This window comes from Bufo bufo, chromosome 8 (assembly GCF_905171765.1).
Source record: "Bufo bufo chromosome 8, aBufBuf1.1, whole genome shotgun sequence".
Taxonomy (NCBI): domain Eukaryota; kingdom Metazoa; phylum Chordata; class Amphibia; order Anura; family Bufonidae; genus Bufo; species Bufo bufo.
The window spans coordinates 200,072,967-200,100,839 of record NC_053396.1 but is presented as its reverse complement, the minus strand read 5'-3'; the positions used below and the strand labels follow the sequence as shown (position 1 = coordinate 200,100,839).

At 47.3% G+C, this 27,873-nt stretch overlaps 1 protein-coding gene across 2 annotated transcripts; it reads left to right on the top strand.

The window, feature by feature from the left end:
- Positions 1-11: 11 nt before the first annotated feature.
- On the top strand, positions 12-27,443 carry DHX16 (DEAH-box helicase 16). Of its 2 annotated transcripts, XM_040404932.1 has the most exons (22): positions 12-78; positions 495-769; positions 3,533-3,744; positions 3,829-3,991; positions 6,324-6,380; positions 6,775-7,029; positions 8,166-8,384; positions 11,237-11,431; positions 11,528-11,638; positions 12,743-12,858; positions 13,541-13,751; positions 14,371-14,469; positions 16,819-16,971; positions 17,073-17,213; positions 21,568-21,730; positions 23,741-23,859; positions 23,951-24,018; positions 24,162-24,324; positions 24,497-24,658; positions 25,962-26,135; positions 27,045-27,204; positions 27,310-27,443. In XM_040404932.1, exons 2-21 carry the CDS (start codon positions 572-574, stop codon positions 27,171-27,173), a joined length of 3,108 nt encoding a protein of 1,035 aa, XP_040260866.1. In that variant the 5' UTR covers positions 12-78; positions 495-571; the 3' UTR covers positions 27,174-27,204; positions 27,310-27,443. The 2 variants fall into 2 exon arrangements, with proteins under 2 accessions (XP_040260866.1, XP_040260867.1); XM_040404933.1 differs by lacking the exons at positions 12-78; positions 495-769; positions 3,533-3,744; ... (4 more) ...; positions 11,237-11,431; positions 11,528-11,638 and having other exon boundaries at positions 12,789-12,858; positions 13,513-13,751.
- Positions 27,444-27,873: the final 430 nt, after the last annotated feature.

The window sequence follows — 27,873 nt, the reverse complement described above, 5'->3', positions numbered from 1 at the left end:
CCTGAGTGAGCAAATGACGTCATCCATAGGCGCCAGAGCTGGATTACGCTCGTCTGGGGCAAAGTGAGCTGGAGGGATGTACGTTTTCATTTACTTGATCTCGGTGGCTTACATACGCGTTCTATTGCGTATGGAGGTGATGAGTCTCTGGGAAATGCGGAGACGCAAGGGCTTCTGGGATATGTAGTGCCATAGCAACTGGTGAACCACATGTTTTGAGCTACTGAGTAGAGGGCTCTAGTGATTGGGCCTGGTGCGGACGTAACGCGTTAGTGCTGCTCATAGCAACCAATCAGATCACTGCTGACATTTTCAAATCTGCTCTGGAGAAATGAAAGCTGGAATCTGATTGGCTGCTGAGAGCAACATGGATACTTATTGTCTGTAGCAGGCACAGAGACATGCATGCAGAGCGCTGCGTTGCCAAGGCAACTGTAAGGTGTTCTGCCCCTTTAACTAATTTTTATATTTTTTGCCTTGCCATCTTCCTGCAGCCGCCTCATTTCTCCCCCGCATGACGTCCAGGCCGCCGTCACTGCCGCACATCTGACAGTCGTAAGCAGTACCCAAAATGGATTCAGTAGAAGTGTGGGTGAAGGAACGGCTCCACGATGTCCTGGGTATGAGTGATCGGCATGTGGCGCAATTCCTCATTGGCACCGCCAGGCGAAGTTCAAGCTCCACAGACTTCTTAAGCCGCTTGAATGACACCGGAGCCGTCGACGTGACCGACAAAGTGCGCAGCTTCGCTGAGGAGCTGTGGGGGAAGGTGAGAGCGTTGACTCTGGATATGGCCGTGACATCGGCGGGGACGATTACTTGCTATTGCTTTTCATCATCCTGCTGTTACGCGTAGAAGCAAGAGGGTGATCTCTCGGTCCCTCCTGCTTTACACTGCAGCTCATATTGGCTGCCCTTATCAGATAAGAACGACATATTTATGAGGAAGTAGTTCCCTTATGTACTCTGCAGTGTCCCACGTTCTTAGTAGTTCCCTTATGTACTTAGCGGTGCCCCACGTTCTTAGTAGTTCCCTTATGTACTTAGCAGTGCCCCACGTTCTTAGCAGTGCCCCACGTTCTTAGCAGTGCCCCACGTTCTTAGCAGTGCTCCACGTTCTTAGTAGTTCCCTTATGTACTTAGCAGTGCCCCACGTTCTTAGCAGTTCCCTTATGTACTTAGCGGTGCCCCATGTTCTTAGTAGTTCCCTTATGTACTTAGCGGTGCCCCACGTTCTTAGCAGTTCCTTTATGTACTTAGCGGTGCCCCACGTTCTTAGTAGTTCCCTTTATGTACTTAGCAGTTCCCTTATGTACTTAGCAGTGCCCCACGTTCTTAGTAGTTCCCTTTATGTACTCTGCAGTGCCCCACGTTCTTAGCAGTTCCCTTATGTACTCTGCAGTGCCCCACGTTCTTAGCAGTTCCCTTATGTACTCTGCAGTGCCCCACGTTCTTAGCAGTTCCCTTATGTACTCTGCAGTGCCCCACGTTCTTAGCAGTTCCCTTATGTACTTAGCAGTGCCCCACGTTCTTAGTAGTTCCCTTATGTACTTAGCGGTGCCCCACGTTCTTAGCAGTGCCCCACGTTCTTAGCAGTGCCCCACGTTCTTAGTAGTTCCCTTATGTACTTAGCAGTGCCCCACGTTCTTAGCAGTTCCCTTATGTACTTAGCGGTGCCCCATGTTCTTAGTAGTTCCCTTATGTACTTAGCGGTGCCCCACGTTCTTAGCAGTTCCTTTATGTACTTAGCGGTGCCCCACGTTCTTAGTAGTTCCCTTTATGTACTTAGCAGTTCCCTTATGTACTTAGCGGTGCCCCACGTTCTTAGTAGTTCCCTTATGTACTTAGCAGTGCCCCACGTTCTTAGTAGTTCCCTTTATGTACTCTGCAGTGCCCCACGTTCTTAGCAGTTCCCTTATGTACTCTGCAGTGCCCCACGTTCTTAGCAGTTCCCTTATGTACTCTGCAGTGCCCCACGTTCTTAGCAGTGCCCCACGTTCTTAGCAGTGCTCCACGTTCTTAGCAGTTCCCTTATGTACTTAGCAGTGCACCACGTTCTTAGCAGTTCCCTTATGTACTTAGCGGTGCCCCATGTTCTTAGTAGTTCCCTTATGTACTTAGCGGTGCCCCACGTTCTTAGCAGTGCCCCACGTTCTTAGCAGTGCTCCACGTTCTTAGTAGTTCCCTTATGTACTTAGCAGTGCCCCACGTTCTTAGCAGTTCCCTTATGTACTTAGCGGTGCCCCATGTTCTTAGTAGTTCCCTTATGTACTTAGCGGTGCCCCACGTTCTTAGCAGTTCCTTTATGTACTTAGCGGTGCCCCACGTTCTTAGTAGTTCCCTTTATGTACTTAGCAGTTCCCTTATGTACTCTGCAGTGCCCCACGTTCTTAGTAGTTCCCTTATGTACTTAGCAGTGCCCCACGTTCTTAGCAGTTCCCTTATGTACTCTGCAGTGCCCCACGTTCTTAGCAGTTCCCTTATGTACTTAGCGGTGCACCACGTTCTTAGCAGTTCCTTTATGTACTTAGCAGTGCCCCACGTTCTTAGTAGTTCCCTTTATGTACTCTGCAGTGCCCCACGTTCTTAGCAGTTCCCTTATGTACTCTGCAGTGCCCCACGTTCTTAGCAGTTCCCTTATGTACTCTGCAGTGCCCCACGTTCTTAGCAGTTCCCTTATGTACTTAGCAGTGCACCACGTTCTTAGCAGTTCCTTTATGTACTTAGCAGTGCCCCACGTTCTTAGTAGTTCCCTTATGTACTTAGCGGTGCCCCACGTTCTTAGCAGTGCCCCACGTTCTTAGCAGTGCCCCACGTTCTTAGCAGTGCCCCACGTTCTTAGTAGTTCCCTTATGTACTTAGCAGTGCCCCACGTTCTTAGCAGTTCCCTTATGTACTTAGCGGTGCCCCACGTTCTTAGTAGTTCCCTTATGTACTTAGCGGTGCCCCACGTTCTTAGCAGTTCCTTTATGTACTTAGCGGTGCCCCACGTTCTTAGTAGTTCCCTTATGTACTTAGCAGTGCCCCACGTTCTTAGTAGTTCCCTTTATGTACTTAGCAGTGCCCCACGTTCTTAGCAGTTCCCTTATGTACTCTGCAGTGCCCCACGTTCTTAGCAGTTCCCTTATGTACTCTGCAGTGCCCCACGTTCTTAGCAGTTCCCTTATGTACTTAGCAGTGCACCACGTTCTTAGCAGTTCCTTTATGTACTTAGCAGTGCCCCACGTTCTTAGTAGTTCCCTTATGTACTTAGCGGTGCCCCACGTTCTTAGTAGTTCCCTTATGTACTCTGCAGTGCCCCACGTTCTTAGTAGTTCCCTTATGTACTTAGCGGTGCCCCACGTTCTTAGCAGTTCCCTTATGTACTTAGGGGTTTGCAGCAGTGTCCTTTTGTTTTTATATCGCAGTGCTGAGTGAAGTCTCCCCATTGGTTGCTCTGTATTCCTGTGTGGGTTTCTGGCCATGTATGCACTGTGATAATCGAGATGCCAGTCTAATAACGAGAATTCTCTTCATTCCCTCATTGGCATAGCTGCCCCGTAAAGCCCCAGTCGAGCGCCCAGCCAGAGCTGCCGAAAGAGAAGCTTTAGCAATGCAGCAGAAGAACAAGTCTTATACTATGCTGGAAGAGAGCGACGAAGAGGAGGAGAAGGTCACGAGCAGAGACGAGAAGAAGGGAAAGAAGAAACATCTGAGGAAGAGGAAGAAAGAGGAATCATCGGACAGCGAAAATGACCGAGCACAGTGAGTACCGTGTGCCTTCACGGGTGGAGGAGAGGTGAATATTCACCAGGATGACCTCATTCATTGGTTTCTTACATCTGCCAGGAATGAGAAGGTGCCATCACCACAGGTCATCTCTGATGATGAGGAGGAGCGTGAGGAGCAGGCCAGGTTGAAGGACCTGGAAGAGAGAGATGCATTTGCAGAGAGGGTAAAGCAGAGAGATAAGGAAAAGACCAGGAACATTGTGGAGAGATCGGATAAGAAGGTAAGTACCGTAGCTTTAAATGTTAGGCTCCCCTTATATACTACTGGTCAACTGAAGTCAGTTACACGCTAAAGAGGAGCTGTCACCTCTCCAGACATGTCTTTTTTAGAAGGAACTTTTAATAAATCAGGAGCTTCTTTTTATGACTCAATGTTGTACCATTTTTCTGTTATTCCTATTAGAAATTTATGAATGAATTGCCAACAATTTGCAATAAAGGTCCCGCTGGGTGTTACCAGTTGGGGGGGGGGGGGGGGGGTGTCCCTGCACAATCTGACACTATCCAATCACTACTGCCAGTGTCAGACTGTGCAGGGACACCCCCAACTGGTAGCACCCAGTTGGACCTTTATTGCAAACTGCTGGAAATTCATTCATAAACTTTTAGCAGGGATAATAGAGGAATGCCACAACACAGAGTAATAGGAATAGGTTATTATTATTTATTTATTATTAAAGCGCCATTTATTCCTTAGCACTGTACATATGATAAGGGGTATACATACATAATACAGACAATTGCACTAATCATAAACAAGACAAGTTACAAACTGGTACAGAAGGAGAGAGGGCCCTGCCCGTGAGGGCTTACAATCTACATGGTATGGGAGACGGACACAGTAGGTGCGGGTGAAGTTGGTCATGGCGGTATAGAGGCAGCAGGGTCACTGGTTGTAGGCTTGTCTGAAGAGATGGGTTTTTGGGTTTCTTTTGAAGGATTCCACTGTAGGTGAGAGTCTAATATGTTGGGGTAGTGAGTTCCAGAGTGTGGGGGATGCACTGGAGAAATCTTGGAGGCGATTTTGGGAAGAGGTGATAAGAGGAGAGGAGAGAAGGAGGTCTTGTGAGGATCGGAGATTGCGTGTGGGGGTGTATCGGGAAAGTAGCTCAGAGATGTAGGGAGGGGACAGGTTATGGACGGCCTTGTATGTATTTGTTAGTATTTTGAACTTAATTCGTTGGGCAGTGAATTCGCTGGGCAGTGAAGGGATTGGCAGAGGAGTAACAGGGTGGGAGGTGGATTAGTCGGGCAGCAGAGTTGAGGATAGATTGGAGAGGTGCGAGAGTGCTAGATGGAAGGTCACATAGGAGGATGTTGCAGTAGTCCAGGCGGGAGATGATGAGGGCATGTACAAGCATTTTCGCAGACTCAAAGTTGAGGAAAGCGCGGATGCCGGAGATGTTTTTAAGTTGGAGGCGGCAGGTGGTGGAAAGGGCTTGGATGTGCGGTCGGGAGGAGAGGGCAGAATCCAAGGCAGCGGACTTGGTTGCAGCCTGTGAGTAGATGCTTCAGAATTGTTATTACATGGGGGAGGGCAAGTAGTTACTAAAACGGACAAGTCAGGATCGGGGACAGGTCCTCTTTAGTGCCCCATGGAAATCTCAAGGGTAGATGGCACTAAGGTCCTTCAGGTCTTTTTTTCCCTAGGAATTACTGTGGATATTGCAGTGCCCATTAATTGCTGGCATTGAGGGACCCTGTTCCCCCATCCAGCCCACTGAGGAGGAGTTTGCATTTAGCATTGGTCAGCCATGCACACCGCTGCTTAGTGAGAGTTCTAGAAACCACAACGATCCAACATCGGACTCTAATGCCAGCCATATCCATGAGATGCCCGTCGGCTGAAGGCTTGTCCGGCCAATGACCCTTTCTCCTTATGCCCCTATACACAGGCACCTGGCTCAGCGTGAGTCCTGAAGAAGGAGAGGAAGATGCTTTCAGACACTTCTGAGGGCAAGAACAAAAGTATTTGGGCATGTTGAATTCCAGCTGCCCGATCTTTCTCTCCCCCAACATGTATTGTCGGTTGAGAATCGGGAGGCCCCCATACACATTAGATGGCTGGCCAACATTTAGAGGCTTTAGGCTCCATTCACACTGGCATAGTGTACCGCAAGCCGAGGATCCGCAATAAACGGGCATCAGCCATGTGAACTCCGTATCGTGATTCGGATCTATTGACTTGAATGGATCCGTGATCCGCAAGATAAAGACATGTCTTACCTTTTGCGTAGTGTAGGCACGGACCCGTAAGCCTACGGAAGGGTTTCCGTGGACTTCCGGGTCCGTTCCTGCGCTCAGAACATGTTCTATCTTTTGCCGTATCTTGCGGATCGTGGACCCATTGAAGGCAGTGGCTTCGCACCAAGATACGGAGTTCACACACCTGGTGCCCAGGTTTTGCGAACCCACGGTTTGCCGTCCTCAACAGAGGCACGGTGCTACTACGGGCGTGTGAATGGGCCCTTCGATGCACTTGTGCGTGGATGAGGATTGCTGCAGTGGTCTGTGCTGGTATTTTCATTCACAGAGTGTATACTTTCTCATTAGGCTTACGAAGAAGCACAGAAGAGGCTCAAAATGGCAGAGGAGGATCGTAAAAAAATGGTAAGTGTTCCCCAAGACGGAAGTGGGTGCAAACGATTGGTGTCTGAACATTAACCACTTAATGCAAAATGAGGTACATGTACGCCATTGCTGATCAGGCACCTGCGGGATCAGGAGCGGGAGTGTTGCCTTTGGTGGCTGGGATCGGGGTTTGCAGATGTTTAACCCCCTGAAGCTCTACGATCATGGCTCATCGCGGTGCTCCCTCTGGGGCTGAACTGCATTATCAGACACGACCAACGCATTAAAAAAAGTATCAGTTTATTCTCGAAACGGCACTCCTGCCGTCTGGTATTAAAGTCCAGCCCCATTCAGACAACCCCCCCCCAGGTTACCGCCATTACCACGGTGGATATCTGCCTTATTTTACCTTCACTTTATTTGTCCTCCACAGGTTCCAGAGTTACGTAAAAAGTCTCGCAGAGATTATCTTGGGAAAAGAGAGAAGGAAAAGCTCGAGGACCTGGAAGCGGAGATAGTAGATGAGGAGTATTTCTTTGTGGACAGCGAGTTGACGAAGACCGAGAAGAAAGACCTTGAATACAAGAAAAAAGTCAGGGATTTGGCCAAAGAGTACAAGAAAGCCGGAGAGAAGGAGCGCATGGAAAAGCACGACCGTTACTTCATGCCTGAGGAGACCAGGAGTAAAGTACGTCATCGGCTCAGAGAATCAGAGAATTCACTTGTGCAACAAATGTTTTCTTATTCCTTCAATAGATTCAATTTAAAAAAATTAAAAGTGAATCAACTTGTGTTAAAAAAATAAATAAATTATACAGCTCCCATGCAGACCTATGTGTCTCCACTACATCGGCCCGGCTTTTTCTGCCCATCTACAGACCTTAAAAGAGAAGACCGAGAGAGTAGAGGGCAATGCATGGCTGCAGGATCTGACTACACTTGTTTGTAGTCTGTAACCATGGGGACGCATAGGGCTGTATATTCAAATCGGCAGATTTTTTTTTAACCAATCAATTCTCCATTTTTGATTTTCCTGTTTTCTCCCCGCCTTCTCAGAGCCATAACGTTTTTATTTTTCCGTTCACATAGCCGGATGAGGGCTTATTTTTGCGGGACAAATTGTACTTTCTAATGGCTCCATCTTAAATGGTGTGCAATGGAGTGGGAAGCTGGGGAAAAAAAAAAAATCCAAAACGCCACCGTTTTTATCGGTTTTGTTTTCATGGCGTTCCCTATGCGGTAAAACTAACTTGTTACCTTCAGGTCAGTACAATTACAGCGATACAGCTTTTTTTTTAAATAGTTTTTCTTGTGTTTTAATTAGAGTTTAGCGAAACGACCTTCGGATGCTTAATCCGAAGTCGCTTCGTTCAAAACTTCGGAATAATATTGTACGGAGATTCATCCGGATGCGGCTATGCCTATGATGTTTTTAATTTGTTAATTTTTATTTTGGGGAAAGGGGAGTGATTTGAACTTTTTATATAAACTTTTTTTATTTGATTTATTTTTTAGGTTACTATAGCCAGCAATCATTAGATTGCCATTTGTACGAGAATTTAGATTTTTATCTGTTACAGAATTCCGTATATTCTGATGCAGTTCTGTAACCTGCAGGCCTGTATTGGAATATACCAGTGATCACTACAGGGGTAACAGCTTAGGGGTAATTTCAGATTCTGCTCCCGAAAGAGAGAAACGGAGCATGCGATTGGATTTTCAAATTTTCACATTGGTTCAGATTTTACATCAAGTTATGTGGTACAATTAACTGACCCTGAACATTTCAGATATGAATACTGATTGTGTATTATTGCCGTGCAGAAAATTCCAGATCGGTACGAGGAGCCAGTGAGTGAAGAGCGTTTTGCTCCTCGGGAAGAACAGAGGCGATGGGAGGAGGAACACATCGGCGCCGCGGCTTTGAAATTCGGCGCAAAAGATGCCCATGCGCGTGGTCAGAAGGAATATGACTATGTAATGGAGGAAGATGAGGTGATACAGTTTGTCAGCGCCACGCAAATGAAAGGGACTGTGGAGAAGGTAAGCTGGCGGGAATTGTATTGTGAAATTTAAAGGGTTTGTCTCATCTGAGACATTGGTGGCGTAACGTCCCGACAGTAGAGAGCGTGCGCGGCGTGCCCTCCGTTCACTTCTATAGGACTGCCAGAGATGCCTGAGCCAGTGCTCGGCTATTTTTCGGACAGTCTATAGGAATGAATGGAGGGTGGCGGTGCATGCATGGCTGCTGTCCGCTCACTTCGGGTGTCCCGTTCTGGAGATCGGTGCGGGTCCCAGAGGTGGGACCTGCACCTATCTGACATTGGTGGCTTATCCTAGCGATATGCCAGCAATGTCTCAGATAAGACAACCACTTTGAGGTTCTGTAGAGTTCTCCTCCAAGTACTTGATGGTGAGCCAATGGAATCCCTCATCCTCTGTCCCATGTAATATCCGTAGCAGAGCGCTATTAAAGCTCATTATGGGGAAAAATCCTAATCCCTCCTTAGGCCTCTTGCACACGTGGTCGTGCTGCGGGCCGCAATGCACAAGCACAGTCCGTGGGGCAGCCGGAGCGGATTGCGGAGCCATTCACTTGAATGGGTCCGCGATCCGGCCGTTCCGCAAAAAGATAGGACATGTTCTATCTTTTTGAGAAACGGAAGTACGGGATGAAACCCCACGGAAGCACTCCATAGTGCTTCCGTAGGGTTCCGTTCCGTGCTTCCGTTCCGCATCTCCGGATTTGCGGACCCATTGAAGTGAATGGGTCCGCATCCGTGATACCGAATGCCCACGGAACGGCGCCCGTGTATTGCGGATCAGCAAATGCGGTCCGCAATACGGCAACACGTTCGTGTGCAAGAGGCCTTAGGCAGAGGTTTCATAAGATGCGTGCTTTCGGCCTTTCTATAAATGGTAGATTGTTCTTAGTGTGATGCAAGAACTATGCTGTGCACTGAGCCGGTCAGATGTCTTCCCCTCCTGCAACATCAGGGGTGTAGCTATAGGGGATGTAGCTGTAGTAGCCCCCTACTGGACCGAGGAACCTCGGGTGTCGCATAAGAAGACACCAGTATAATGCAAAGCATATGCTACAGGGCTCCAGATGGCGACCAAAATGGTCGCCAATGCGACTAAGAATTTACAAATGGCGACAAGACTTTTTAGCCTTGTCGCCATTTGCGACTAGTCCCGCAGCTCTGCCGTTGAATACAGCGGCGGGGCACAGGAGATGATAGTTCTCTGCCCCGCCGCCGATGTTCTTCTCAGCAGAGCAGTGGAGAAGGAGTCTCTCCCTCCCCCCTGTGCTGCCGCCGCCAGTAACAAGAGAGACCGGAGGAGGAGGGGAGGGGCTGTGGCCACTGCGCCACCAATGAAGATAACTGACCTGTTAACCCTTCAGATACCGCACCTGAGGGGTTAACTGCCGCGGATCGAGGCTCCCTGTCATAGAGGTCGGGTGCCGGCTATTTGATTCCGGCACCCGCCTCCTGTATTTGTATTAACAGGTCAGTTATCTTCATTGGTGGCGCAGTGCGCCCCCACCCCCCCAACACCCCAGTATAATAAACATTGGTGGCGCAGTGGGAAGTGCCAATGAGGGAAGATCCAATTGATCGCGTAGCAGCCGGTCTCCTGTTCTTTCTTCAGGACCTGTCAAAGGACCTGTGGTGACATCACTGAGCTCATCACATGGTCAATTACCATGCTGATGGATCATGTGATGAGCACAGTGATGTCACCACAGGTCCTTTGACAGGTCCTGAAGAAAGAATAGGAGACCGGCAGCTACGCGATCAATTGGAGGAGGTGAGTTAATTTTTTATTTATTTTTTAACCCTCATTGGCACTGCCCACTGCGCCACCAATGTTTATTATAATACAGTGAACAGACTTTCATCCTAGCAACCATGCGTGAAAATCGCACCGCATCCGCACTTGCTTGCGGATGCTTGCGATTTTCATGCAGCCCCATTAACTCCTATGGGGCCTGCGTTGCGTGAAAAACGCACAACATAGAGCATGCTGCGATTTTCACGCAACGCACAAGTGATACGTGAAAATCACCGCTCATGTGCACAGCCCCATAGAAATGAATGGGTCGGTATTCAGTGCGGGTGCAATGCGTTCACCTCACGCATTGCACCCGCGCAGAAATCTCGCCCGTGTGAAAGAGGCCTAAGGGTGAATAGGACAAGGGTTCCAGCCCCTAAGGGGGCTAATAGTAAGTTAAAAAAAAAACACAAACACTAAAAATATTAAGTTTAAATCCCCCCTTTCTCAATTTTACATATAAAATATATAAACAATAAATAAACATATTACATAGCGCTGCGTCCGAAAAGTGCAAACTATTAAATTATTAAAAAATATCTCCTATGCGGTGAGCATTCGCCATTTTTTTAGTCACCTTGTCACCCCAAAAAATAGGATAGGACTGTTCTATTATGGGCCGAACGTTTCATAAAATGCAAAATGCACGCGGCTTTTTTTGTTTTTTGCGCGGAATTGAATATAGCAATACTTTTTTATGGTTACGAAAGCTAATCAAAATCTTGGTATCGAAACAACCCTACGCCGATCTGATCGGCGTAGCATTGTCACGATACTAAGATTTTGATTTGGTTTCGATCTGGCGACTAAAAATTTAATTTGGCTCCTAAATTTTTCAGTTCAGGAGCCAATGGCTACTAGGTATTTTTTTTTTTAGTCTGGAGCACTGTGCTAATGAGGGGCCCTGTTACAGATTTTGCACTAGGGCCCAGACCTTTAGGTTATGCATTTGCACGGCATGCAGTCTCGCACCTTTTCTTAGAACTCTGCAATCTGCCGTTCCTCTGTTATTCCTCTTAGTAATGTATGAATAATCAGCTGTGATTTCACTGCTTTAGGAGGATGAAAATGAAAAGCTATTATCTGAGCTGGAGAAGAAGCAGCTGTCCATCCAGGAGGTGAGGCGCAGTCTGCCCGTCTTCCCCTATCGCTCAGATCTTCTCCAAGCTATTGGTGAGCATCAGATCCTCATCATAGAGGGAGAGACTGGATCTGGCAAGACGACACAGATTCCCCAGTACCTGCATGAAGAAGTAAGCGGTTTAATGTCTGATCCCGTCACTCATGTTCTCGCCATAGATCCCACGTAGACCGCCGTTCATTGTCCCCCGTTTCTCCTGTCTGTGCAGGGTTACACTCATAAAGGAATGAAGATCGGGTGCACTCAGCCTCGGAGAGTGGCTGCCATGAGCGTAGCCGCTCGTGTCGCGCAGGAAATGGCTGTGAAATTAGGCAATGAGGTAAAATGGTGTTTTATACCCTTGTACCAGGGCCTCGGAAGCATCTCGTATTGTCTTAGTTTCATCTGCTTCAGAGTTGACAACTTGAAAAGGTTGTCCCAAGATATAAGGTGGGTCCACGTGCAAGGCACAAAAAATGCGGATTGGATACAGACCCAAAATATGGTCGTGTGTAGGTAGCCTTAAAGGGGTTGGGCAAGAATGAGGGTTTATTTTTTTGCAACCCCCCCACCACCACCCTCAGACTTGGCTAGACCTGTAAAGGAAAGATGACTTACCTGGAGTGTTGAGCGAACTTCTGTTTTAAGTTCGGCGTCTAAAGTTCGGCTTCCGGTTAGCGAAGAATTCCGATATGGATTCCGAATTCCTTTGTGGTCCGTGGTAGCGGAATCAATAATGGCCAATTATTGATTCCGCTACCACGGACCACAAAGGAATTCGGAATCCATATCGGGATTCTCCGCTAACCGGAAGCCGAACTTTAGACGCCGAACTTAAAACAGAAGTTCGCTCAACACTACTTACCTGCTACCCTGCTATGTTCTGCTGGGCTCCTGCGATGTCAACGCCTGGTTTGACATTGCTTAACGGGGTAGAACATGTCCCATTTTTTTATTTTTTTTTGCAGTGCGGACCATCTCTTGCGGATCCCTTTAAGTGAATGGGTCAACATCCGCAAATGGTGTGCATATGAACGGTGCCCGTGCGTTGCGGACCACAAGTTCGTGTACATGAGCTCTTACCTAAACTTCCACCATAGTAGTGAGCAGCATAAAATCCTGACCTGATCCCTCATTACAGAGATTTCTTCTGAAGCAGTGCGGCATTTTAGAGGAAGCAGAGTGCGGCATTTCATGCTGCCCGTGGTTTGGGCATTGTGAACCCGATGGCAGGTTCCCTTTAAGGATGCCATAGCGGCCCTCTCAGAGGGCATTAGCCCCCAATTTTGGATTCCATAATGTGATATCTGCTTGATTTTTGCTCTGATGCAGGAGCGGGGCATAGTGACCATACAGGGCTGGGTGACAACCCATCTGGGTGCTATTATACTGATTATATTAGTTGTCACTCAGCTTTTACATCTTTACTGTTCTCTGCTCCTAGGTTGGATACAGTATTAGGTTTGAGGACTGCACATCTGAGCGCACAGTCCTGAAGTACATGACAGACGGGATGCTGCTCCGTGAATTTCTCACCGAGCCAGACTTGGCCAGTTACAGGTACTACATCCGCTCTCTCCTCCCTCTGGGATCTAATACTAATAACTTCGTGCAATCCTGACTTCTCCCTAAGGGTACTTTCACACTTGCGTTGTTTGATTCCGGCAGGCAGTTCCGTTGCCTGAACTGCCTGCCTGATCAGGCAAACTGTAGGCAAACTCATTTCATTTTTTCTGACTGATCAGGCATTTTTCAGACTGATCAGGATCCTGATCAGTCTGAAAAATGCCTGATCAGTCAGAAATATGCATTGCAATACCGGATCTGTTTTTTCCGGTGTCATCAGGCAAAATGGATCCGGTATTTATTTATTTTTCTCATTTTTAAAGGACGGAAGGACGGAGTCGGCATTCCGGTATTTTGAATGCCGGATCCGGCACTAATACATTCCTATGGGAAAAAATGCCGGATCCGTCATTCAGGCAAGTCTTCAGTCTCTTTTCGCCGGAGATAAAACCGTAGCATGCTACGGTTTTCTCTTTAGCCTGATCAGTCAAAACGACTGAACTGAAGACATCCTGATGCATCCTGAACGGATTTCTCTCCATTCAGAATGCATGGGGATAATCCTGATCAGTTCTTTTCCGGTATAGAGCCCCTAGGACGGAACTCAGTGCCGGAAAATGGAAAACTCTAATGTGAAGCTAACCTAAGTAATCTGCTCTATGCTTCCACTATCCAGTGTAGTTATTATAGACGAGGCTCACGAACGGACCCTGCACACAGATGTACTCTTTGGCCTTATCAAAGACATTGCCCGTTTCCGCCCAGACCTCAAAGTCCTGGTGTCCAGTGCGACCCTCAACACCGAGCGCTTTTCTTCTTTCTTCGATGATGCTCCCATTTTCCGAATCCCTGGCCGACGGTATCCTGTAGATATTTACTACACCAAGGTATGTAGATGAGAAGGTGACTACACATAAAGACATGTTCTGCATGGTGGACTTGGTGGGACTGTATAGGCTTCTTGTTATACCGCATTTGCCCTGTGGTAAAGATGGTGCTCCGCGTGCAGCTTTCCTATTCGGTAACAGGCAGGTTATATCCGCAGAGGACGACCCCTGTAGTTAAAAACTGCTGAATAAACTTCTAATCTATATTAGAAGCAATATTCAAAGCGTATCTCTCCACTCTCCTGACTTGTCAGTTCTTTTATGTACTTGTATTCCCTCTGAATTAACTCTAGGACATCTTTTCCTCTGTTATTCCTCCTGGAAATGTATGCCGAAATTGACTTATGGGCATTACCATTTCCTCTGTCAATGGGGAGTGTCCCTCCACAGGACACAATCGGCACTGTTTTCACAAGGGGAGGGATGGTAACTACTAGTTGTCCGTTTACGCATACGTTTCCAGGAAGAATAAAAGAGCAATGGTGCAACACAGAAAGGTTGCGCCAGCATTGTTAATTCACGGGGAATAGAAGTATTTACCACAACAGACATGTCATATCTTCCGTGGTAAAAGGGTGATGTAGCCTGGTTAACCGTTCATATTCTTCGTCCTCTCCAGGCACCAGAGGCTGATTACTTGGAGGCGTGCGTGGTGTCCGTCCTGCAGATTCATGTCACACAGCCGACCGGAGACATCTTGGTCTTTTTGACTGGACAGGTACAGACCAATCATGGCGGATGATGGGTGTGCTACGGATGTCCTGTTTTATTTCTCTCCACGGACACATACACGACATCACTTCATAAATGTAAGGCTGTGGCTACACGGCCACTTTGTGTGCAGCACACGTCACGTGGCTAAAGATGCACTGCACTGTGCAGCCCTGTAGTGACGCTCAAGTTGCTGATAGTCTCCAGAAACTTTCCATACATCTACATGACCATTGCAGCCATTCACTGGCCTTAACTGTGCTGCTAGCAAGTGCGGCATGTGACAACTGAGGTCATTCATTGGCTTCAGCGGTCATGTGGATGTATGGCATGTCATCGCCGCCGAAAAAGTAAACCAAGATTGTTGTTGACCAATGCAGCACCAACAGGGGATCTAACAATGGAGTACTGCTCAGACAACCCCTTTAACTAGTATACAATTGTGTGTGCCAATTGCAGAATGGCCAATATTGTGGACCTGGCTGCTATTACTTCATGTCACCCCAAGAGGGCAGTAACAGCACCACACTACATATTACTGGTGTCCAATATATATAAAAAGAAAATATAATATTAACCCCTTAGGGACACATGACGTACCGGTACGGCATGTTTCCCGAGTCCTTAAGGACACATGATGTACCGGTACGTCATGTGTTGTTCCGATCACTGGCGGGCAGTGATCGGAACAAGGTGCCTGCTCAAATCATTGAGCAGGCACCTCAACTAAATGCGCGGGGGGGGGGGGTCCCGTGACTCCCCCCATGTAGGCGATCACCGCAAACCGCAGGTCAATTCAGACCTGCGGTTTGCGGCTTTTACCTGGTGCGGCTGCGGTGCCATCGGGTCCCCATGGGGCTCTGGGGGGGACCCGATGGCTTGGAAGGCAGCGCAATGCCTTCCTGAGGCATCTGCGCTGCCTTCCGGTGAAAAGAGCCTGTGAGATCCAGCCCCCTGGATCTCACAGGCCCCGGAAGCTGTATGAGTAATACACACTGTATTACTCATAAAGCCAATGCATTCCAATACAGAAGTATTGGAATGCATTGTAAAGGAATATACCCCCAAAAGTTCAAGTCCCAAAGTGGGACAAAAAATAAAGTGAAAAATAAAGTTGAAAAAAAAAAGGTTCCCTGTTACACTGTTACATAATGTACTTTGGATTCTCTGTCCCAGTCTTCAGGCTGGATACCACCTTATTGCGATATGACCTCATCCTACCGAACCCACTTTCCACCAGGGTATAAGTAATGAGCAGAGGATGGCGCTTATACTGACTGCTCTGAGCAGAGGATGGCGCTTATACTGACTGCTCTGAGCAGAGGATGGCGCTTATACTGACTGCTCTGAGCAGAGGATGGCGCTTATACTGACTGCTCTGAGCAGAGGATGGCGCTTATACTGACTGCTCTGAGCAGAGGATGGCGCTTATACTGACTGCTCTGAGCAGAGGATGGCGCTTATACCGACTGCTCTGAGCAGAGGATGGCGCTTATACTGACTGCTCTGAGCAGAGGATGGCGCTTATACTGACTGCTCTGAGCAGAGGATGGCGCTTATACTGACTGCTCTGAGCAGAGGATGGCGCTTATACTGACTGCTCTGAGCAGAGGATGGCGCTTATACTGACTGCTCTGAGCAGAGGATGGCGCTTATACTGACTGCTCTGAGCAGAGGATGGCGCTTATACTGACTGCTCTGAGCAGAGGATGGCGCTTATACTGACTGCTCTGAGCAGAGGATGGCGCTTATACTGACTGCTCTGAGCAGAGGATGGCGCTTATACTGACTGCTCTGAGCAGAGGATGGCGCTTATACTGACTGCTCTGAGCAGAGGATGGCGCTTATACTGACTGCTCTGAGCAGAGGATGGCGCTTATACTGACTGCTCTGAGCAGAGGATGGCGCTTATACTGACTGCTCTGAGCAGAGGATGGCGCTTATACTGACTGCTCTGAGCAGAGGATGGCGCTTATACTGACTGCTCTGAGCAGAGGATGGCGCTTATACTGACTGCTCTGAGCAGAGGATGGCGCTTATACTGACTGCTCTGAGCAGAGGATGGCGCTTATACTGACTGCTCTGAGCAGAGGATGGCGCTTATACTGACTGCTCTGAGCAGAGGATGGCGCTTATACTGACTTCTCTGAGCAGAGGATAGCGCTTATACTGACTGCTCTGAGCAGAGGATGGCGCTTATACTGACTGCTCTGAGCAGAGGATGGCTCTTATACTGACTGCTCTGAGCAGAGGATGGCGCTTATACCGACTGCTTTGAGCAGAGGATGGCGCTTATACCGACTGCTCTGAGCAGAGGATGGCGCTTATACTCACTGCTGCTGTATATGTGTTACAGGAGGAGATCGAGGCCTGCTGTGAAATGTTACAAGAACGCTGTCGAAGGTTGGGTTCCAAGATCGCAGAGATGCTGATTTTGCCAATATACGCCAACCTGCCGTCTGACATGCAGGCCAAGATATTTGAACCTACCCCACCCGGAGCAAGAAAGGTATGATGAAGAATCGGAGTATGGCCTAGAATGGAGAGGTGGACTGTAGGAAGTCCATTATTTGCATAGTCCTCTTAATAATAGTTGTTTTTCCTATCGAGGTCGTCGTAGCCACTAACATTGCAGAGACATCACTGACCATCGATGGGATCATTTACGTCATTGACCCCGGGTTCTGCAAGCAGAAAAGCTACAATGCTCGTACAGGAATGGAGTCCCTCATTGTCATTCCCTGCTCAAAGGTGATGCCTCTCACTTCTTTTCTCCCTTATTAATATTTATCCTAAAGCGCCACGAATTCCAGGGCCCTGTACATATAAGAAGGGGTTTACATGCATAGTAAAAGACAAAAACAAGTATAATGGCCATAGACTGACTTGGTGATTGACGGTACAGAAGGGAAGAGGACCCTGCCTGTGAGGGATTACAATCTACAAGAGAAGGAGAGACAGTGGGTAGAAGCTGCTCGGACGTTAGTGCGGTAGTAATATGGTTATTGTAGTTTGTAGGCTTTTCTAGAGGTTGGGGGAAGAGTGTGATGTTCTGGGGTAGTGAGTTCCAGAGTATGGGGGAAGCACAGGTGAAAATCTTGTAGATAATTGTGTAAGGAGCAAAGAAGGAGGTCTTGTAAGAATTGAAGATTAAGGCCTCTTTCACACTATCGTATGGCTTTTTCAGTATTTTGCGGTCCGTTTTTCACGGATCCGTTGTTTTGTTTTGTGTTTCCGTTTTTCCGTATGGCATATACAGTATACAGTAATTACATAGAAAAAATTTGGCTGGGCATAACATTTTCAATAGATGGTTCAGAAAAAACATAACGGAAACTAAAGACATACGGATGCATTTCCGTATGTGTTCCGTTTTTTTGCGGACCCATTGACTTGAATGGAGCCACGGAACGTGATTTGCGGGCAATAATAGGACATGTTCTATCTTTAAACGGAACGGAAAAACAGAAATACGGAAACGGAATGCATAAGGAACACATTCCGTTTTTTTTGCGGAACCATTGAAATGAATGGTTCCGTGTACGGAACGCAAAAAACGGCCAGTAAACGGGGGGGAAAAAACGGTTGTGTGCAGGAGGCCTAAGTGTGGGGATGTATTGGGAAAGCAGGTCAGAGATGTAAGGAGGGGACAGGTTGTGGACGGCTTTGTATGTCGTCGTTGGTATTGTGAAATGAGGAGCCAGTGAAGGGATTGGCAGAGGAGAGAAGCGTTGGGAAAACGATGGGAGAGGTGGATTAACCGAGCAGAAGACTTGAGGTTGAATTGAAGGGGCGGAAGAGTGTTAGATAGGAGGCCACATAGGAGGATGCTGCAGTAGTCCAGGCGGAAGATGATGAAGGCATGCACTAGAATTTTAGTTGGCTAGGGGTTGAGAAAAGAGCGGATGCAAGAAGTGTTTTTGAGCAGAAGGTGCTAGGGACTTGGATCTGTGGTATGAGGGACAGGGGAGAATCAAATGTTATCCCAAGCCAGTGGACCTGTGAGACTGGAGAAAGTGTGAAGCCCTTACCTGTGACTGATGGGTAGGTAGGGTCTGGTAGGAGGTTGAGTAACAGGGAGGAAAGAGAAGTCTGTTTTCTCCATGTTAAAGGGGTTCTCCAGGAATTAAACAAATTGAAAATTTTCAAATATTATTTTATAATAAATATATTTCCAAATACCTTTCATTAGCTATAACGGCTTGTTTTGTCTGGGGAGCAATCATTAGGAGAAACAAAATGGCCGCCGTCCTATCAGTACACACAGAACCTGTTCTAATCACACAGGAGGACAAGTTACTTCACCACAATGAGCCATAGTGCTGCCTCATCCTCCTCTCTGCTTGTCAGGAATCATGATCCTGAATACAGGTGAATCTCTGTGGGAATGGAAATGATGATAAGGAGACATGAGAGGAGGGCGAGGTGGGGGTAATGAGCAGCAGCACTTGTTTACAGCCTCCATTACCACAGCCTGTCCTGTTTGTCCTCTCTGTACTTCATGTCTCCTCATGAACTAAATTCCCCAGAGATTCAACTAAAGTTCTTATCAGTTGTATTCAGGATCATAATCCCTGACAAGTAGAGAGGAGGAGGAGGCAGCTCTTTACCTCAGTGTTGTGAAGTAACTTGTCCTCCTGTGTGATCAGGACAGGTTTTGTGTGTACTAATGGGACGGCGGCCATTTTGTTTCCCCAAATGATTGATCCCTAGACAAAACGAGCCATTATAAATAATGAAAGGTATTTGAGAATATATTTATAATGAAGTAACATTTCAGTATTTTCATAATTCCCAGAGAACCCTTTTAAGTTTTAGAAAGCAGGAGGAGAAGAAAGGAGGATGTAGCTGATAGACTCGCTGGGATTTTGGATAGTAGGGAAGTGGCCAGAGAGGTAGATTTGAATTACATCAGCATAAAAGTGGTACTGAAAGCTGTGGGAGTCTGAGTTGTTCTCGGCTGAAGATATACTGTCAGGTCCATAAATATTGGGACATCGACACAATTCTAACATTTTTGGCTCTATACACCACCACAATGGATTTGAAATGAAACGGACAAGATGTGCTTTACCTGCAGACTGTCAGCTTTAATTTGAGGGGATTTACATCCAAATCAGGTGAACGGTGCAGGAATTACAGCAGTTTGCATATGTGCCTCCCACTTGTTAAGGGACCAAAAGTAATGGGACAATTGTCTTCTCGGCTGTCCCATGGCCAGGTGTGTGTTATTCCCTCATTATCCCAATTACAATAAGCAGATAAAAGGTCCAGAGGTCATTTCCAGTCTGCTGTTTGCATTTGGAATCTGTTGCTGTCAACTCTCAAGATGAGATCCGGAGAGCTGTCACTATCAGTGAAGCAAGCCATCATTAGGCTGAAAAAACACAACAAACCCATCAGAGAGATAGCAAAAACATTAGGTGTGGCCAAAACAACTGTTTGGAACATTCTTAAAAAGAAGGAACGCACCGGTGAGCTCAGCAACACCAAAAGACCCGGAAGACCACGGAAAACAACTGCGGTGGATGACCGAAGAAATATTTTCTTGGTGAATAAAACACCCTTCACAACAGTTGGCCAGATCAAGAACACTCTCCAGGAGGTAGGTGTATGTGTGTCAAAGTCAACAATCAAGAGAAGAATTCACCAGAGTGAATACAGAGGGTTCACCACAAGATGTAAACCATTGGTGAGCCTCAAAAACAGGAAGGCCAGATTAGAGTTTGCCAAACGACATCTACAAAAGCCTTCACAGTTCTGGAACAACATCCTATGGACAGATGAGACCAACATCAACTTGTACCAGAGTGATGGGAAGAGAAGAGTATGGAGAAGGAAAGGAACTGCTCATGATCCTAAGCATACCACCTCATCAGTGAAGCATGGTGGTGGTAGTGTCATGGCGTGGGCATGTATGGCTGCTAATGGAACTGGTTCTCTTGTATTTATTGATGATGTGACTGCTGACAAAAGCAGCAGGATGAATTCTGAAGTGTTTCGGGCAATATTATCTGCTCATATTCAGCCAAATGCTTCAGAACTCATTGGACGGCGCTTCACAGCGCAGATGGACAATGACCCAAAGCATACTGCAAAAGAAACCAAAGAGTTTAAGGGAAAGAAGTAGAATGCTATGCAATGGCCAAGTCAATCACCGGACCTGAATCAGATTGAGCTGCATTTCACTTGCTGAAGACAAAACTGAAGGGAAAATGCCCCAAGAACAAGCAGAAACTGAAGACAGTCGCAGTAGAGGCCTGGCAGAGCATCACCAGGGATGAAACCCAGCGTCTGGTGATGTCTATGCGTTCCAGACTTCAGGCTGCAATTGCCTGCAAAGGATTTGCAACCAAGTATTAAAAAGTGAAAGTTTGATTTATGATTATTATTCTGTCCCATTACTTTTGGCCCCTCAACAAGTGGGAGGCACATATGCAAACTGTTGTAATTCCTGCACCGTTCACCTGATTTGGATGTAAATCCCCTCAAATTAAAGCTGACAGTCTGCAGGTAAAGCACATCTTGTTTGTTTCATATCAAATCCATTGTGGTGGTGTATAGAGCCAAAATGTTAGAATTGTGTCGATGTCCCAATATTTATGGACCTGACTGTAGATGGAGAAGAGTAGGGGTTCCAGGACAGCGCCTTCAGGGACTGTGACAGAGAGAATGTAATGAGGAAGTGCTGTGTGAGTGGGATGAGGACATTCAGGAGTGGGTCAGGTCTCTGATGCCGAGGGAAGAGAGGGTTTGTAACAGGACAGTGGTCCGGTCCACTATGTCAAGATGGAAGAGCACAAAGTAATGTACAAGGCAGCGAACAGGTCTAGATGGAGGAGCACAGGGTAAGTAGTAGCCTAAAGGAAGATGACTCTCGGACAATCATTTTTACCCCTTCTGCAAACTATTGGCCAGGGGATTGTAACACCCATTTATCAATTTAGTCATACATTTCCAGGAGGAATAACAGAGGAACTGCACAATGTAGCATTCAAAGAAAAGATGCGTCAGAATTGCAGGGAGAATTTCTTTTTAATAATTGTACTGCCGCCATGTGTTTTGCTGATTTCTTCTCCTCCTTTTTTTTTTTTTTTCCCCCTAGGCCTCTGCCAACCAAAGAGCAGGGAGAGCCGGCCGTGTTGCTGCAGGGAAGTGTTTCCGATTATATACCGCTTGGGCGTACAAAAACGAAATGGAAGATGCAACTGTACCAGAAATCCAGAGAACCAACCTGGGAAATGTGGTTCTGCTGCTGAAGAGTTTGGGTGAGGAGGATGTTGGGAGTTGTATCCCCCTAATCCCTGTTTCAGTTTCTCTACTTGCTCAAACTGAATAGAAACATTTCTGTTGATACTGGACTGACAAGCCATTCTGGTCTAGCCCTGCCAGCACAGCTGCAGTTTGTTGCAGTGTATCAGTATAGGTAATGCTCTGTGAGCTGAACCTAGTACACCTCTCACCATCGCTACACCCCGTGCTGGTAATCTTTACCTACACTGAGACATTGTGGGAAAATGTAGCCACGTTTGAAAGGAGGACTTTTGTACTTGCGTTGTGAAGATCCGGCAGGCAGTTCCATCGCCGGAACTGCCTGCTGGATCCGGAAAACCGTGTGCAAACGGATACCATTTGTAGACGGATGCGGATTTGTCTGACAAATGCATTGAAACACTGGATCCGGAAAAACGGATCCGGTATATATATATATTTTTTTGCATTTGTAAAGGTCTGCGTGGAAAACCGGATCTGGCATTAATGCATTTCAGAGGAAAATAAAGCAAGATGTGGCATTCCGGCAAGTGTTCCGAAATTTTGGACTGAGAAAATACCGCAGCATGCAGCAGTATTTTCTCCAGCCAAATACCGTAAGAGTGACTGAACTGAAGACACCCTGATGCATATTGAACGGATTGCTCTCCATTCAGAATGCATTAGGATAAAACTGATCAGTTTTTTTCCGGTATTGAGCCCCTAGGACGGAACTTAATACCGGAAAAGTTTACCGCAAGTGTGAAAGTCCTACCTAAGCCAGGACAAGTTACTCAAAAAGTAGAGCAAGCTGATATCCTAAAAATGGCGAGACATCGAAACCCAAAAGGGGACAAGGCCTGTCTATTGTTTGTATGCCCAACTGGTGTGTGCAGACATCATAGAGCACTACGGCCAAGAGTGGCTCCCTCCCTGGAAGACTCGGCGTGACCATGAATGGCTGCCCATTCATTTGAGTTGTTGCCATGTAATACCGCATCTTTCCTGTAGTGGCCGCTACACTTGAAATGTGCAGTTCCTACAGCTCCCTCAAGTGGTCGTACAGGTTGGGCAGTTACTTTAATGGGTTATTCTCGTCTCATGATGAGCATTCTTCATCGCTTTATGATCACTGGGGGGAGGTGAGAATTCAAGGGATCAAACTCCCATGATCATAAAGCTATGAAATAGCGTAGCAATCTGCCATCACTTTGCAAGATGGGAATATTACTTTATATAAGGCCTCATGCACACAGATGTGTTACACACGGATCCTGGCCGAGTACATGCCACCATTTTTTTTTTTACTTCTGTAGAAATGCCCTATCCTTGTCCACAAAATGGACAATAAATAGGACATGTTCTATTTTTTTTGTGCGATGCCACGAAACAGACGCGCAGATGCCGACGGCACACAGCGTGCTGTTCACATCTTTTGCGGCCCCATTGAAATGAATGGGTCCTCATCAGATTCGACAGATACTACGGCCGTGTGCATGAGCCCTAAAGGTGTTGTCCACAATTTGTTTTAATACCCGACTTTGTTGGGACGTTTGAAGGGACCTATACTTCACCTGCTCTCCGCCACTGTGTCTTCACGGCACTTCCGGTCTCCGCATGTAAACTTCCTACATGGATCGGGTCACTTGCACCTCTGCAACCAATGACTGGCCTCAACAGTGAAGTGTCCCCAAGCAGCATGTCACTGTTGGGTCACGTGCTGCCTTGGAACACGTCACTGCTGAGACCAGTGGTTGGCTGCAGCAGCGCACGTGACCCTGCCTGTGACTGCGACTGGAAGTGAAGTGAAGACAGCCTGGGACCCACAGAGCCTGAAGAAGCAGAAGAGAACAGGTAGGTATCGTTCCATTCACAGGTCCGGTTTGGTGTAGGGGGAATTAAAAAAAAAAAAAACAACAATAAAAAACACCTTTTAAGTTTTTTATTTTTTACCACAAATATAACAGGAAATCTCAGTAGACTGTTCCCACCATTGCTCTGTCTTATCTTCTTGTTCTCTTCTCCAGGTATTAACGATCTCATTCACTTTGACTTCATGGACCCCCCACCCCATGAGACGCTGGTCCTGGCGCTGGAGCAGCTGTATGCCCTGGGGGCCCTTAACCATCTGGGGGAGCTTACCAAGGTGATACTAGTGGCGAGGGTAATGGTGGTCTAGTGATTCTTTCTCATCCGCGTCTCCTCCTTACATGCGGTTTTTCCATTGCGTTTTGCAGCTCGGGAGAAGAATGGCCGAGCTCCCCGTGGATCCCATGTTGTCCAAGATGATTCTGGCTTCGGAGAAGTGAGTTGCGTTGTCTGCTTTGGCCATGGAAGTCGTGATCTCCCAGCTCCTGACCCTCCTGCTTTTTCTTCCCTCCTGCCCCAGCCTGCTTTTCTGTCACCTTGACAAATACATCTTCCTGTTTTTTTTTATTTCTTCTCAAGATATGGGTGCTCCGAGCAGATTCTGACCATCGCTGCCATGTTGTCTGTCAATAATGCAATCTTCTATCGACCGAAGGACAAACTGGTTCATGCAGACACCGCACGCGCCAACTTCACGGTGCCCGGGGGAGACCACATGGTACTGCTCAATGTGTACACACAGGTAAATATATGACCGTACATATGTGCATGGCTGTTTTGGAACTTTACAGCCACATATCAGTTCAATTCAAAGGGATTTTCCAGGATTATAATAACATATCTGGTTTCCCGGGGGTGGGGGTGGCTTACACTTGGATGTTTCCGTACCCTCGTTATCTTATGGTCTTTTTCAGTGGGTAGAGACGGGTCACTCTCTGCAGTGGTGCTATGAGAACTTCATCCAGGCCCGTTCCCTCCGCCGTGCCCGTGATGTCCGAGAGCAGCTTGAAGGACTCATGACGCGGATAGAAATTGAGTTGAAGTCCTATGAAGAGGACACCGTGCCAATACGCAAGGTATGGCCAAATAAATGGGAGCGCTCCAATCCTACACACAATGTGAATTCTGGATTAAACTGAATTTCAAGTGAACCAGGAACACTTTGGACAATAATGTATAATGGTAAAAACAATATGTCCCCTGAACTTTGAGGCAGTGGTGGGTTCTAAACGGGGCTGTGGAGTCAGAGCTTTGGCTTACCAACTCCACGTGCCAGTCTCCCTGGGAATACTTAAAGGGATGTTCCGATAACATTAAGTTATCCCCTCCCCACAGGATAGGGAATAGCTATTAGATGGGTGGGGGTCCCAGTGGTAGGACCAATCACAAAAACAGGAGCCTTGCACCCTCTGCAGCTCCCTAAAATGAATGGAGCAGCCAGTCAGGCATGCATGTGGCCGCCCCTTTCATGCGCTGTACTTGGCAGAACTCCAATAGAAATGAATGGAGCGGTAGTACGCATGCTCGACTGGCTGCTCCGTTCATTTCAGGGGGTACAGGGCCCCCGTTCTTGTGATCAGTTGGGGTCCCAGCAGTAGGACCCTACCCATCTAATAGTTATTCCCTATAACTTAATGTAACCGGAATACCTATTTAAAGGAACACTCCTGCATGACTAGTGTAGGACCGGAAAGGACTTCAGTGGGGCTGAGCTGTGCCTAGGCCTAAGCAAAGTTGTGCTACTGCAAGCGCTGGTGCCTTCTCAAACAGCTGATCGGCGGGGATACCGGGTGTCGTACCTCCACCGATGACACAAGGATCATGACAACAACCCTTCACGTCCTGCAATGTGCATCAGTTCTGTACACAGTATTCCCTTATAGGGGTATTCCCATCACAGAGAATAGGGGCATATCGCTAGGATATGCTCCCATTGTCTGATGGGTGCGGGTCCTACCTCTGGAGCGAGAACAGAGCGGAGAGAGTGGTAGCTGGAGGACCCCAGCCACCGCCAAGCGCTCTCTCCATACAAGGGAATGGGAGTGCACCACTTTCACGGCTACTGCTCCCATTCCTTTCTATGGGGCCAAGCCAGCACCCAGCTATTTTCGGCGGACCCATAGAAATGAATGGAGGGCAGCTGCTCATGCGCAGTGCACCCTCTGCCACCTTCCCCGCTCCGTTCTCGGTGTAGGTGCGGGTCCCAGAGGTTTTAGCGATATACCCCTTTAACTATGCCCTCTTGTGTGTCACATTGCCTGGTAATTCAGCACGGGATCACTGCTCCGTTTATTCCCCGATTTGACTTCTAATCATGTAACAGATTCAGCTGTGGAACCGACTTGTTTTCATTGTTCCTTATGTCATTTTACATATTAGGCAATCACAGCCGGGTATTTCTACCACACCGCCAGGCTTACCCGCAGTGGATACAAGACAGTGAAACAGCAGCAGTCGGTATTCATCCACCCAAACAGCAGCTTACACGAGGATCAGCCCCGCTGGGTCATATACCACGAGCTGGTCTTCACCACCAAGGAGTTTATGAGACAGGTGAGATCTGATGGTTGAGAGTATATATATATATATATATATATATATAGGCATCATGGGTCACGTCATCTTCCACATACAGCCCTGAGAATCGTAATTCCTCTATACGTCCTAGTGGAGCATATCAGAAAAGGTTCAGATACATCAACAGCCACTTCAAGATGAGCATATACTGCCTGTGCTGTCGGGTGCAGGACAACAGCTATAATTCACACCCGCAGCTCCACATGGTATATTGTTGGCCCTGTCTTTCATCAATTTGGACCCGACTGCAAAACGGGGCCACTGTTATTATTATTTTTTTCAGGGCCACTTTAAGTTCCCAGTCTGCCCCTGTTGCTGAAACTGATTTAAATGTGGCACCGTTCCTGGCAGCTCTCTGCTGTCCCCCCTCCCTTCTCTTTATGTTAGAGATAGCAGAAAGAAGGTGGAGGTTGGATGAGCAGATCAGAGTGTGGAGAGGTGGGAGGCATCCAGTGAGGGCAGCTCACACACTGTAGATAGAGAGGAGAGTGCACACAAGGCAGTTTTCAGGGGGAAAGCAGTAGCATCCTGGACACACAGACCTCACATGCAGCATGTATTGCTGGGAAGGACACATCCATATAAAGAAATGTCTGAAACTAGGAGCAGGTTGTAAACTGGGGGTCTGAAAATGAACAAATGGAAAAGAATGTTGTGGTCCTCAAGAGGTTCAACCCGTTATCAGATGACATTTCTTTTGGTCTAGCATGGTCACTAAGTGTAGTATCCATGGGGTGATCCACCTTGGTTTCTAGGTTAACTGAGCAGTCACACAGTATCGGTGCCGTGGGCCCGACAATATACATTTTTGTCTGAATATTTTATTTACTGTCTAAGTGGTTGGTAAACTGTGATCCATCTCTGACAATTACGTTATACCCGCAGATCATTGAAATCGACAGTTCCTGGCTCCTCGAGGTGGCACCACATTACTACAAGTCCAGGGAACTGGAAGATGCAAGCAGTAAAAAGATGCCTAAACAAGCAGGAAAGAGCAAAGAGGAACTCGGCTAAATGGCGGCCATGTTTTAATTCTAGAACTCAGGTAAGTGTTTAGAATAGCAGTAAAGTTCAAATATGTTCCTGTATCTGCACCTGGGACTGTATGATATGTATGGCTACCAATCACAACTTGTATTTTGTCTTGCAGGAAGAACGGCTGGAGGAGATGCCCGGTCAGCAGCAGCCGCCGCCTGGCATTGGGTTATACGTGACTCATATCTGTACAGCTCTTGTATATAAAAGTTCTCATTTTGGATACAATACACGCTTCTGTCTCTTGTATTGATAAGACCACATTCCTGGTTTACACGAGTGTTATTCCCATCCTGGACATGAAGGTATTGTCCACAGGATACGACGGGAATATCTCAGGGATGTGAAACCAGCATCTCCACAATGGGAATCCCCGAACTGTGCTCGGCTGTTGAATGAAGCAAGCTGTACAGATGCATTCATTCTCTGTCTGGTTGGTCAGCGGACCCTGGGTATAGGTCCTCTGCGCCTTGTGAAAACGCTTAATCAAAATAACAAAAACTTTTTTTATTGAAATAATTGAGTTTAAAAGTGAGGAGCAAAAGAACCGAGCCCGAATTCACTGGTCATAAGGTGGGACTATACCACACTTGCCCTCAGGTGGTAAATCTTGGGGGGGGGGGTGTAAAAGAGATGAGACGGCGCGCGCAGTGTGCACGTCCCGTCTCTTTCTGCATAT

Coding starts and splice junctions, on each gene's coding strand:
- DHX16 (XM_040404932.1), top strand. CDS start 572: ATGGATTCAGTAGAAGTGTGGGTGAAGGAACGGCTCCACGATGTCCTG. Junction 11,432..11,527: donor CCCAGTACCTGCATGAAGAA/GTAAGCGGTTTA, acceptor CTGTCTGTGCAG/GGTTACACTCATAAAGGAAT. Junction 13,752..14,370: donor TAGATATTTACTACACCAAG/GTATGTAGATGA, acceptor CGTCCTCTCCAG/GCACCAGAGGCTGATTACTT.